We start from the raw sequence: 13,030 nt of genomic DNA on the forward strand, positions 1-13,030 counted from the left end.
GGCGGGGGAGGGGAGAGTCCCCACACACACAGGGGTAGGGCTAGGCCTGTCCGGCGGGGGGAGGGGAGAGTCCCCACACACACAGGGGTAGGGCTAGGCCTGTCCGGCGGGTTGTCACTGCACTGGGGTGACCTGCAGTGAGGCTGGCTGAGCCCAGGCAGATTTTGCTCCTTCCATCTTTCCAGCCCCGGTAAACTCCCCAGATTCCCTCCGGCTTTTCACGCTCGATCTGAGCGGCTCAGCTCAGCTGGGGAGGGGTCTCCCCAGGCCCCACAGGGAGGGGGCATTCCCTGCTCCCCCGGGCCTGTGTGCCATCGCCTCTCCCGCACCACGTGTTTCCTCAGAGGTGCCTGGAGCCTGCACTCCCTGCTCCCTAGGGACACCCCCAGGAACGTTACCTGCGCAGTATCCGGGGGGCAGCACGTCGTCCTGCCGGTAGCACTCCTCTCCCACCAGCTGCCTCAGGGCCTCAGCCACCAGCCCCTTGTAACTGAAGGGAGGAATAAGAGGGGTCACAGCAAACCCCAGCCAGGACCCCCAGCCACCTCCCACCTCCTCTGCTGGGCCGCAACGTCCACGCCCGTCAAACCATCCCTCCCGAGGCCACAGGGCGCGACGGGCCCCGCCGCTGCGGCTGCCCCACTAACCCAGGGCTGGTCCACACCCGACTGACCCAGCCCCGCTGCTCAGAAATCCAACCCCCGTGCAACGTAGCTAGGCTGACCTCAGCCTCCATGTAGACAGTGCTAGGTCGGCAGAAGAACTCGTCCATCCCTAGCTCCCGCCTCTTGGGGAGGGGCCACAGCAACGGGCGAACCCCTCCCATTGCCCTGTCTACACAGCAGCTCTACAGAGGAGGAGCTGCAGGACTGCGCGGTAGAGAGCCTCGCGCCCCCGCCTCGGGGCGCCGCCCCCGCCCCGGGGCGCCACCCCCACCTCACACTTCCTTGTAGAACTGACAGTCCCACGGCCCCACCCCCTCCCCTAGCTTACCTAAGGCTCCTTACAGAGAAGGGGGGATGGGCAGCAGCCCGTGGGTGCTGCCCCACTCTCCCCAGCAACACGCATGGCATTCACGTGTGAGCTTTGCCCTGACAATTCCCACGTCATCTGACCTGAACGGCCTGCTGCCCTCCAACCCTGCTCCCCATCACCGTACGGCCTGGGCGCTGGGCCCTCCGACACCCCCCCTCCCCCTGGGCTGGGCACTGTCCCTCCGACCCGTATGGCCTGGGCACCGGGCCCTCCAATACCCCCCCTCCCCCTGGGCTGGGCACAGCCTGCTGCCCTCAAACCCTGCCCCTGCGCCAGCCCTCCAACCTGTATTTCCTGTTGGCCTCGTCAGCTGTCAGGGCGTGGTCGAACATGAGGACCCGGTAGCGAGGATCGAGGCGCGGGCCGCTGTAATCTCGGAACTCCAGCTCCAGCGCTGCATCCAGCAGAGAGAGGTAGCGGCGCATGATCAGCGCGTAGGGGCTGCCTGCACCGGGAAAGAGACAGGCAGTGCTGCTGTCCCCCTGCTCACGTCGGGATCCTCCTTTCCTGGGGCAGGGGACAGACCCCCCACCCCCCCCCCAACCACCACCACTCCTCCCGCTCTCCTGGAAAGGGCTGCCATACCCAACCCCTCGGGACCCACCTCCCACTCCTAGCCCTGGGGGCTGTAACCAGCCATGAGGGTTTCCTGGGTAGAGGACTGACATACTCATGACATTGGTGATGAAGGCTGGGGAGAAAACCTGGTGCAGGACAGCCTGGGGAAAGTGCCTGAGCTGGAACATGGACATGAGGATGTTGACAGTGGCCAGGGGCGAGCTGGCTGCCTTCTGCTCCAGGATGGCCTCCAGCTTGGGGAAGAGTTCGCTGTGGTTAGATGGCCGGTAATTCATGCGGCTGAAGGGAAACACCAGCTTCTGGATCACCTGCAGCCAGAGAGAGAGGGAGTGAGGCTGGGCAGGCAGGGGGCATGGAGGACTGGCCCTTCCCTGGTAACTGCTCTGAGCTCCCCACTCACATGGGGGACTCCGTTATCCCCCTTGGTAACGGGACAGCTCCACGGGGGCGGGGTGGGGCGCTCACCTTGCTCTCCAGCTGCTCCCCACGCTTCAGCAGGAAGTTGGCGATGGTGTCGAGCAGGCGCAGCTCACGCAGCCTGTGCCGGGCCACATACTTGGCAATCAGCGCCATGGTGTAGGGGGTGAGGTTCTCGGCCTTCCTTGGGAGCCACTCTGCAGGGAACACCACAGAGAAGGGCTGCATCAGCCAGAAACGCCAGAAGCTGCCCTGCCTGGGGCCCCATGTCCTGCAGGATAACTGCCCGGACCGGCCTTTCCAAGCCAGGTCTCTGCATGGGACTCCCTGGGGCTCCGACTGAAACAAGGACACTGCTCCCACGCTCCCTGCAGGATTGGTCCACACGCCCTGGCTGAGGTGCACAAGGGGTCAAGAGCGGAACGGGCACCCGCGACCGTCCCATGGGGGTAGGCCCCCCAGAGCAGCCACTGACAGGCAGGCTCCCGTGTGTGCAGCTCGCGCAGTGCAGCTCCCCGTGCCAGACACTGGGAGATCGTCACAGGATGCTCCTGGGGGAGCAGGGACACAGGCTCAGAGGGCAGGCACAGCCTGTGATGTTTAAACCACCACCGCAGGGGGCAATCAGCAAGTTGGTGCAAGGCCACCTCTGCCGAGCCCCGGGCAGCTCCCGTGCAGGCTGCTGGGCCCTGGAGCTTTTCAGAAGAGCACATCTGCGTGTACAGACGTCCCTTTCCTCCTCCTCCTCCCAAACGGCTGAGGTTCCCGTGCTCCAGCATCCAGAATTCACCCTCCGGCCACCAGCCTGGGACACCTCCACCCAGAAGGGGAACGGCTGGGAAATGTACACTTGGGCAACCCCAATAGCAGCTGGGGGAATGTCAGGCATTTCCCCAGCACCGCAGGGCACACTGGGGAGGGGCAAGGAAGGGCAGGAACAGAGGCTGTGGAGAGGGTGGCCCGGAGTCCCGACCAGCCAATGCTGAGGAAAGGTTTGAGGTGAGCCTGGGGAGGGGGTAGCCCCAGCCCTCACCTGCCATGCTGCGGATGAAGCGCTCCTGGCGGTTCTCATAGAAGAGCTGCGAGCTGAAGATGGCCTCCAGGGCCTTATTGTTGGCCTCCTGAGCGCACAGGGCCAACATCTCGTCCAGCAGGGCCAGCTCGTGCTCGCGTACGGCGCTCACTTGCCCCAGCGTGTGCCTGACCAGGCGCAGGATCTTGCGGTTGTTGAGCAGCTGCTGGTCAGAGGCTGGGTGGCCCTGCAGCGCCTGGGCCCGGAGCCGGTAGTAGGAGAGGAGAAGGAAGAGGGTCTGGGGGTGGCGCTCCTTCTCCAGGTGCCGCTCCAGGCTGCTGAGGCAGGACTCCACCAGGGGGTGGGGGCTGGATGGGTGAAGCCGCATTGCACTACTGAACACCATGGAGACGTCCTTCTGGTTGAAGCGCCCCAGGCGGCTCCGGGACTCATCCTCCAGCACCTGCACCAAGGCCGACTCGCCAGGGAGGCCTGGAGACAGAGCAGGGTTAGGGAACCTTGCCCTCTGGCGTACCTCAGCAGCCACTCGCTGCGGGAGCTGAGTTCCGCCTCTGCCCCACTCGGAGCTTCCCCATCAGCAGCACTAGGAAACCAACCCAGATCAGGTCCGTTTTGCTGCTGCCCACAGCATGAGCTGAATCTTGTCAATTACCCCGAGGCTTCTTGGGAAGCTCTAGGTGGCCCCAGCAGCACTGGAGCTGCCTGTGGGCAGACTCAGGCAGAGGTACAGAGCACCATGGTCAGATCTGGAGGGTCCTTCCCGAGGAGAAGAGCTAGAAATGCCATGATGTTTCAGTTAAAGCTGGGATCCTGCAGAAACGGATCCACTCTGCACCAGGGCAGGCTCCTGGTCTCCAGGAGTGGGCTTTTACAGGCCCAGACTGCTGTGTCTGCCACCCCCCATCCCCCACAACCACAGGGACATGCAGCAGGTCTTCCCTCCAGCCCCCTGCTCCAGCTCTCGGAAAGGGAGCCTGATTCAAATCCGTCAGGTCTCTCTGGATTCCAGCTGCTCCTGAGAATCATGCTCTAAAATAGCCGCTAAAAACAAAAAAGGTTTTAGCTCTCGTGGTTGCAAAGAAAACGTTGAAATGTGACCTGAGCACAACCAATGCCATGAGACTGGCCTCAGTGCCCGGCCAGCTTGAAGAGGGGTGACAGCCTGTTCCTCTCCGGGGTGGGGGAGAGGAGTGCTGATGCTGAAACCTAAGATGCCGATTTCCCTGTGATCATTCTGGGTCTAGTCTGATGCTCAGTGAAGTCAATGGAAAGTCTTGCTGACTTTGCTGGGCACAGGATCAGACCGCCCAGCCGTCACAATGCCTCCTCTGCCTTGTACGGGGAGGAATTTCCTGTCTCCTTCAAAACCCAGGAGGGGCGGCCCTAAGCAGGCTAATCATTCCTAACTCATCTCTTAATTTAAATGAATATTTTAATTAAGGTAATTGAAGAAGTGACAGTAGCCGAGCCACTAACAGTGACCACAATCGAATTAAGTTCAACATCCTGGAGAAGGTAGGGCCCCAGAAGTTTCATAGTTTCATAGATTATAGGACTGGAAGGGACCTCGAGAGGTCATCGAGTCCAGTCCCCTGCCCGCATGGCAGGACCAAATACTGCCTAGACCATCCCTAATAGACATTTATCTAACCTACTCTTAAATATCTCCAGAGACAGAGATTCCACAACCTCCCTAGGCAATTTGTTCCAGTGTTTAACCACCCTGACAGTTAGGAACTTTTTCCTAATGTCCAACCTAGACCTCCCTTGCTGCAGTTTAAACCCATTGTTTCTGGTTCTATCCTTAGAGGCTAAGGTGAACAAGTTCTCTCCCTCCTCCTTATGACACCCTTTTAGATACCTGAAAACTGCTATCATGTCCCCTCTCAGTCTTCTCTTTTCCAAACTAAACAAATCCAGTTCTTTCAGCCTTCCTTCATAGGTCATGTTCTCAAGACCTTTAATCATTCTTGTTGCTCTTCTTTGGACCCTTTCCAATTTCTCCACATCTTTTTTAAAATGCGGCGCCCAGAACTGGACACAATACTCCAGCTGAGGCCTAACCAGAGCAGAGTAGAGCGGAAGAATGACTTCTCGTGTCTTGCTCACAACACACCTGTTAATGCATCCCAGAATCATGTTTGCTTTTTTTGCAACAGCATCACACTGTTGACTCATATTTAGCTTGTGGTCCACTATAACCCCTAGATCCCTTTCTGTCGTACTCCTTCCTAGACAGTCTTTTCCCATTCTGTATGTGTGAAATTGATTTTTCCTTCCTAAGTGGAGCACTTTGCATTTGTCTTTGTTAAACTTCATCCTGTTTACCTCAGCCCATTTCTCCAATTTGTCCAGATCATTTTGAATTATGACCCTGTCCTCCAAAGTAGTTGCAATCCCTCCCAGTTTGGTATCATCCGCAAACTTAATAAGCGTACTTTCTATGCCAATATCTAAGTCGTTGATGAAGATATTGAACAGAGCCGGTCCCAAAACAGACCCCTGCGGTACCCCACTCGTTACGCCTTTCCAGCAGGATTGGGAACCATTAATAACAACTCTCTGAGTACGGTTATCCAGCCAGTTATGCACCCACCTTATAGTAGCCCCATCTAATTTGTATTTGCCTAGTTTACCGATAAGAATATCATGCGAGACCGTATCAAATGCCTTACTAAAGTCTAGGTATACCACATCCACCGCTTCACCCTTATCCACAAGGCTCGTTATCCTATCAAAGAAAGCTATCAGATTGGTTTGACATGATTTGTTCTTCACAAATCCATGCTGGCTATTCCCTATCACCTTACCACCTTCCAAGTGTTGGCAGATGATTTCCTTAATTACTTGCTCCATTATCTTCCCTGGCACAGAAGTTAAACTAACTGGTCTGTAGTTACCTGGGTTGTTTTTATTTCCCTTTTTATAGATGGGCACTATATTTGCCCTTTTCCAGTCTTCTGGAATCTCTCCCGTCTCCCATGACTTTCCAAAGATAATAGCTAGAGGCTCAGATACCTCCTCTATTAGCTCCTTGAGTATTCTAGGATGCATTTCATCAGGCCCGGATGACTTGCAGGCATCTAACTTTTCTAAGTGATTTTTAACTTGTTCTTTTTTTATTTTATCCGCTAAACCTACCCCCTTCCCATTAGTATTCACTATGTTAGGCATTCCTTCAGACTTCTCGGTGAAGACCAAAACAAAGAAGTCATTAAGCATCTCTGCCATTTCCAAGTTTCCTGTTACTGTTTCTCCCTCTTCACTAAGCAGTGGGCCTACCCTGTCTTTGGTCTTCCTCTTGCTTCTAATGTATTGATAAAAAGTCTTCTTGTTTCCTTTTATTCCCATAGCTAGTTTGAGCTCATTTTGTGCCTTTGCCTTTCTAATCTTGCCCCTGCATTCCTGTGTTGTTTGCCTATATTCATCCTTTGTAATCTGTCCTAGTTTCCATTTTTTATATGACTCCTTTTTATTTTTTAGATCATGCAAGATCTCGTGGTTAAGCCAAGGTGGTCTTTTGCCACATTTTCTATCTTTCCTAACCAGCGGAATAGTTTGCTTTTGGGCCCTTAATAGTGTCCCTTTGAAAAACTGCCAACTCTCCTCAGTTGTTTTTCCCCTCAGTCTTGATTCCCATGGGACCTTACCTATCAGCTCTCTGAGCTTCCCAAAAATCTGCCTTCCTGAAAGTGACAACAAGAAGAAAGTCAAGGAAAGTGTGGGCCCCTTACTGAATGAGGGAGGCAACCTAGTGACAGAGGATGAGGAAAAAGCTAATGTACTCAATGATTTTTTTGCCTCTGTCTTCACAAACAAGGTCAGCTCCCAGACTACTGCACTGGGCAGCACAGTATGGGGAGGAGGTGACCAGCCCTCTGGGGAGAAAGAAGTGGTTCGGGACTATTTAGAAAAACTGGACGAGCACAAGTCCATAGGGCCGGATGCGCTGCATCCGAGGGTGCTAAAGGAGTTGGCTGATGTGATTGCAGAGTCATTGGCCATTATCTTTGAAAACTCATGGTGATCGGGGGAGGTCCCGGATGACTGGAAAAAGGCTAATGTAGTGCCCATCTTTTAAAAAGGGAAGGAGGAGGATCCGGGGAACTACAGGCCAGTCAGCCTCACTCAGTCCCTGGAAAAATCATGGAGCAGGTCCTCAAGGAATCAATTCTGAAGCACGTAGAGGAGAGGAAAGTGATCAGGAACAGTCAGCATGGATTCACCAAGGGGAAGTTGTGCCTGACTAACCTAATTGCCTTCTATGATGAGATAACTGACTCTGTGGATGAGGGGAAAGCAGTGGATGTGTTATTCCTTGACTTTAGCAAAGCTTTTGATATGGTCTCCTACAGTATTCTTGCCAGCAAGTTAAAGAAGTATGGGCTGGATGAATGGACTGTAAGGTGGATAGAAAGCTGGCTAGATCGTCAGGCTCAACGGGTAGTGATCAATGGCTCCATGTCTAGTTGGCAGCTGATATCAAGCGGAGTGCCCCAGGGGTCGGTCGTGGGTCCGGTTTTGTTCAATATCTTCATTAATGATCTGGAGGATGGTGTGGACTGCACCCTCAGCAAGTTTGCAGATGACACTAAACTGGGAGGAGTGGTAGATACGCTGGAGGGTAGGGATAGGATACAGAGGGACCTAGACAAACTAGAGGATTGGGCCAAAAGAAACCTGATGAGGTTCAACAAGGACAAGTGCAGAGTCTTGCACTTAGGACGGAAGAATCCCATGCACTGCTACAGACTGGGGACCGAATGGCTAGGTAGCAGTTCTGCAGAAAAGGACCTAGGGGTCACAGTGGACGAGAAGCTGGATATGAGTCAACAGTGTGCTCTTGTTGTCAAGAAGGCTAACAGCATTTTGGGCTGTATAAGTAGGGGCATTGCCAGCAGATCGAGGGACGTGATCGTTCCCCTCTATTCGACATTGGTGAGGCCTCATCTGGAGTACTGTGTCCAGTTTTGGGCCCCACACTACAAGAAGGATGTGGAAAAATTGGAAAGAGTCCAGCGGAGGGCAACAAAAATGATGAGGGGGCTGGAGCACATGACTTCTGAGGAGAGGCTGAGGGAACTGGGATTGTTTAGTCTGCAGAAGAGAAGAGTGAGGGGGGATTTGATAGCTGCTTTCAACTACCTGAAAGGGGGTTCCAAAGAGGATGGATCTAGACTGTTCTCAGTGGTGGCAGATGACAGAACAAGGAGTAATGGTCTCAAGTTGCAGTGGGGGAGGTTTAGGTTGGATATTAGGAAACACTTTTTCACTAGGAGGGTGGTGAAGCACTGGAATGGGTTACCTAGGGAGGTGGTGGATTCTCCTTCCTTGGAGGTTTTTAAGGCCCGGCTTGACAAAGCCCTGGCTGGGATGATTTAGTTGGAGTTGGTCCTGCTTTGAGCAGGGGGTTGGACTAGATACCTCCTGAGGTCCCTTCCAACCCTGATATTCTATGATTCTATGACAGTGACACTACATTTCAGAAAGAGATTGAAATACGAGGCAGATGGTCAAATAGGCTCTCAGGTCAGAAGCAAAGAAAGTGAAATCCCCGCAGGTGGCATGGATCCTAGTGAAACAAACAGGAAGAGACACTCAGAACATATACGAGCTACTGAACAAGAGGGAATCCGTAAGACCAAGATTAAATGAACTGGGCTAGCGGGCAGTGGCCAGAGGCTCCTTGAGCCCAACAGAAATCCAACAGTACATCCAAGAGCCCCGAAGGAGCGTCAGTAAGAAGGGGCTGAGCTGCTAAAGACTGCAATTGCTTACAAAAACCAGCCGCTGTCCCAGACGACCAGAGGGGCCCAGGCTGTAGCCAGATCTCAAAAAGGCCCTGGGGTGACCCGGGGAATTAGAGCAGTCAGCCTTACATCTGTACCCGGCAAACTGGTTGAAACGATCATTAACAACCGTCTATTAAAAGACCAGGAAGAACTCGGTTTCACAGGGTCTAACCAGCGTGATTTTTGCCAAGGAAAATCACGTCTCACTCATCTATTGAACCAACTGACGTAATTTAGACTTTCAAAAGGCCTTTTCCAAGGTCCCCCACAAGAGGTGGCTAAAGAAGCGAAGTCATCCTGGGGTGAGAGAGAGAGTGCTGTCGTGGATCGAAGGCTGGCTGGGCACAGAAAGCGAGAGCAGGACTAAAGGATAAGAGGTTAACAGCGGGGCCTGAAGGCTCCAGGCTAGGTCCAGTGTTTAATGAATTTATCAGTGGTCTGGAAAGGAGGGTAAGCGGGGAAGTAACAGCATTGGCAGCTGCTAAGTTATTTAGGTGAGTCAGGCCTAGAGAGGGCGGTGAGGAACTCAGAGATCCCAAGCCCAGCTGGGTGAAAGGGCTGCAGGACAGCCAGTGAAGTTCACTGTTGATAAATACTAAGTAATGCGCATTGGAGGGGAAAATACACCTCTACCCTGATAGAACACGACCCGATAGAACACGAATTCAGATATAATGCAGTAAAGCAGTGCTCTGGGGGGGGGCTGTGCACTCCAGCAGATCAAAGCAAGTTCGATATGACGCGGTTTCACCTATAACACAGTACGATTTTTTGGCTCCCGAGGACAGCGTTATGTCGAGGTAGAGGTGTACCAAGGACTTGTCCACCTGACGGGGCTCGACATTAACTGTGTCAGCCCGGGAAAGGGATCTGGGCGTCACTGCCGACAGCTCAGTGGAGATCTCTGCTCAGTGCACAGCTGAGGTGATGCTGGGATGCATAAGGACTAGGGTGGTGAATAACAGAGACTATTCGAATGCCTTTTTAAAAGCCAATGGCGCAGCCTCATCCAGATCCTGTGTGCAGCACGGCCGCTCTGTCCCAGGCGGGATATGCAGAGCTAGAGGGGGTTCAGACAAGGGCGGTGAGAATGATCCAAGGCTTAGAACAGCAGTTCTCAAACTGTGGGTCGGGTTCCAAAGTGTGTTGTGGCCCCATTTTAATGGGGTCGCCAGGGCCAGAATTAGACTTGCTGGGACCAGGGGCTGAAACTACAGCCTGAGCTCCACCCTCACCCAGGGCAGCGAGACTCGGACTCTGGCCCCCTCTCCTGGGGTCACGTAGTAATTTGGTTGAAAGAAGGGGGTCGCGGTGCAATGACGATTGAGAACCCCTGGCCTAGAAAAACTCTATGAAGAGAGATTGAAACAACTGGGACGGTTTCCTTAGAGAGCAGACGAGCAAAAGGGGATGTGATAAGAGTCTATACAAATAACGACTGGTCTAGAGAAAGCAGATGGGTGCATTTGTGCTCCCTGACTTAGAACACAAGGACAAGGGGACATTCCATGAGATTAACGGTGGGAAATTCCAAACTGAAAAACACCTTTCACACGGCGTGTGATTAAAGTGTGCAAGTCACTGACACAGGAAGTCATTGAAGCCAAGAATTTAGCAAGATTCAAAGACGGATTAGAAGTTTATGGAACACACATAATAGTTATTGTAACACAAATTCTGCAGGGATCTGCAGGCTTAAGCCAATCGCTGACTAGTAAGGGCTAGATAAAACTTACTGCTGGGGAAGACTGCCCCACATTGTAAGGATAAGGACTTTTCCTGTAGCCATATTGTAAGGTCTGAGGCCTTTGTCTGCAGCCATATTCAGAGAGCAGCAGCCATCAGCCAAGAAACAAAGTCATATCCCCACATTCCATCTAAATTACATTAAAACAATGTCACATCGGGCTGTTCAGAAGACTCCTGTCCTAATAGCGCCCACCGTCCCCAAATACAGAAACGGAGCTTAAGATGGTTACAGAAAACTTTGTTTGATGGCGTTCTGTCTGGCAAGAAATCACTTATCAACAGTTGTGGCTGTGAAATCCCGACTTTATTATTGTTTTGTCTTTATGGTCCCCATTTCGCTATTGTTTATCTGTCCGGTCTCGGGCTTGGTTTTGATTGTTTTGGTTACATAACTAATTTTGCTAGGTGTAAATCAATGAAGGTGGTGGGGTAGGATTGGTTAAAGGACTGTTTGACAATATGTTAGGATTGGTTAGAGAATTGGTTAGTAATCATTTAGTAAAAGCAGCTAAGCAGGACTCGTGTCACTATATAAACTGGAGTCCAAAGGAAAGTTCCTGGGAACCAGCTCCAGGCCCCAGCCCCAGCATCAGAGCTGCCAGACCAAAACACCCTGCCAATGACACCATGCAGAAACTGGAGTCCCCAGATGACCTGATCCTGACCGGCCAGCGAGAAAAGCTCATCCGCCTTATTGGGAGTGGTGAGCACTGTAGGCTAAGCGTGTGCCTTCTGTTTTGGGGATTGTTAATAAACAGAGGTTAAGTAGGATATTACTGTGTGAGGTTCTTTCACTGGTAAAAGACACCGTAAACCTGCAGAGTATATGATTACGCCTTGAGCCCTAGGAACTGGGTAAAGGTGGGTGCCCTTAGAGCACGTGAGTAACAGAGAATTTTGTGCGGGTAACATCATCAGCTATGGAAGGATTCTTATGCCTTCCTCTGAAGTCTCCGGCACGAGCCACAGACCTTGGGGCTGATCCAGTCAGGCCATTAATATGTTCCTCTCCTGTCCATACACCAAAGTGTGGCAGAACCTGGGATGCTGCCCCTGAATGAAGGTCCAGCTACCTGTAGAGCTCAGAGCCTGCACCCCAGTTCCCAGCCCCTCTCTCTGCAGCGGCTATCACCCCACGCCCACCTGGTGCTGACTCTCTCAACCTCCTCCTCACACAGCCCTCTGGGCACTTCAGACAAACACAACCTACTCAGATTCACATTTCTTTCTTCTTGAACTCCCTGGCTCAAGCCCCAAGGCATGTCCCCCAAATGCAGCTTCTGCCCCCACGATGGCACAACATCTCCTGCCCTGGCATGAACTCACACAGGTATGGCTCTGGTCCAAACCTCCTGCGTACAAACATAAAGGCAACGTCCCCACACACATAGCCAGGCGCCACTCCTTGTCCACCTTATATGTATCCCTCCATGCTCCAGAGCTGCCCACCTCCAGGGAGGTAACCCCTTTAACCCACACAGACTCGGTGTCCACACGTGTGTGAGAACCCCTCCTGCCCTCCCAACCCTATGCACAGCGCCCCACTGCAGTCCCACTACCCCTCACCCCCCCCATGGCACATAACCTCTTGCCCCCCATTCTCGGAGCACTCACCCAGGGCCGCGGCAGCGTACAGACAATTGACGATGCTGAAGTTATCAAACTTGGAGCACCCACTGATGATGGCCTGGCAGAGTGCTTGGAACTCTGGCTGCTCCAGCACCTGGTTGGGTCCGCGGTGCTCTCCGTTTACCACGGCCTGGTTCTGCGGCTGCTGCAGCAGCTGGCCCAGCTTGTGCAGGGCAATGGGGTAGTGGCTGGCAGACACCTTGCTGGGGTTCTGGGTGACCCAACGCAGCACTTCCCCCACACTCCGCGACCGCTCTATCAGCCGCTTCATGGTGAAGAAAGTGTCGTAGCTCATCTTCTCGTGGATGAAGCTCCAGCTTTTCCTCTTGCCATGTCCTCGAGTCCTGCCAGCCTCAGGGGGCAGGCTGTGGAACAGCCCGTAGCTGTAGGGATCCAGGGGGAGCAGCACAGCCCGCTGCTTGGCCTTCCCCGCACAGTAGCAGCTCGGGTACATCCTGGCCCCCCTCGTGTCACTAGCAGCCAGCCCCTGCAGGACGCAGGGCCGTGCACTCTCCTGGCTCAGGGCGCGGAGCCATGGCAGCAGGCGCAGCATGGTGAGGGGAGGGCAACTCGAGGGGCTTCTGAAAACAAGGAGACCCTGAAAGAAAGTCAGAGAAGGAGCATGAGAGAGGCAGAGCCAGGGCCCAGCGTCCCTAGGGGCCTCAGCCCGGGATGACGGAATCAGCAGCTAAAGCAGCAAGGAGACACCTGCACTCTCCACACAGCTAGCCCCCCTGTCCCGCTCCCTCCACACCCCCTGCTGGGACAGGGTACCCGGGAGCTCTCCCCACAGCCA

General features: G+C 53.8%; 1 protein-coding gene across 1 annotated transcript in view; it reads right to left on the bottom strand.

The window, feature by feature from the left end:
- Positions 1–12,910, bottom strand: part of FASTK (Fas activated serine/threonine kinase) — a 43,544-nt gene extending 30,634 nt beyond the window's left edge. The window contains exons 1-6 of the mRNA XM_034759860.1: positions 12,220–12,910; positions 3,065–3,535; positions 2,080–2,228; positions 1,706–1,922; positions 1,321–1,480; positions 399–490 (exon numbers count right to left, since the gene is read on the bottom strand). Of these exons, the coding sequence (XP_034615751.1) occupies positions 399–490; positions 1,321–1,480; positions 1,706–1,922; positions 2,080–2,228; positions 3,065–3,535; positions 12,220–12,787 (1,657 nt within the window). The 5' untranslated portion in view covers positions 12,788–12,910. The remainder of the gene's footprint in view (positions 1–398; positions 491–1,320; positions 1,481–1,705; positions 1,923–2,079; positions 2,229–3,064; positions 3,536–12,219) is intronic.
- Positions 12,911–13,030: the final 120 nt, after the last annotated feature.

This window comes from Trachemys scripta, chromosome 2 (genome assembly GCF_013100865.1).
Source record: "Trachemys scripta elegans isolate TJP31775 chromosome 2, CAS_Tse_1.0, whole genome shotgun sequence".
Classification (NCBI taxonomy): domain Eukaryota; kingdom Metazoa; phylum Chordata; order Testudines; family Emydidae; genus Trachemys; species Trachemys scripta.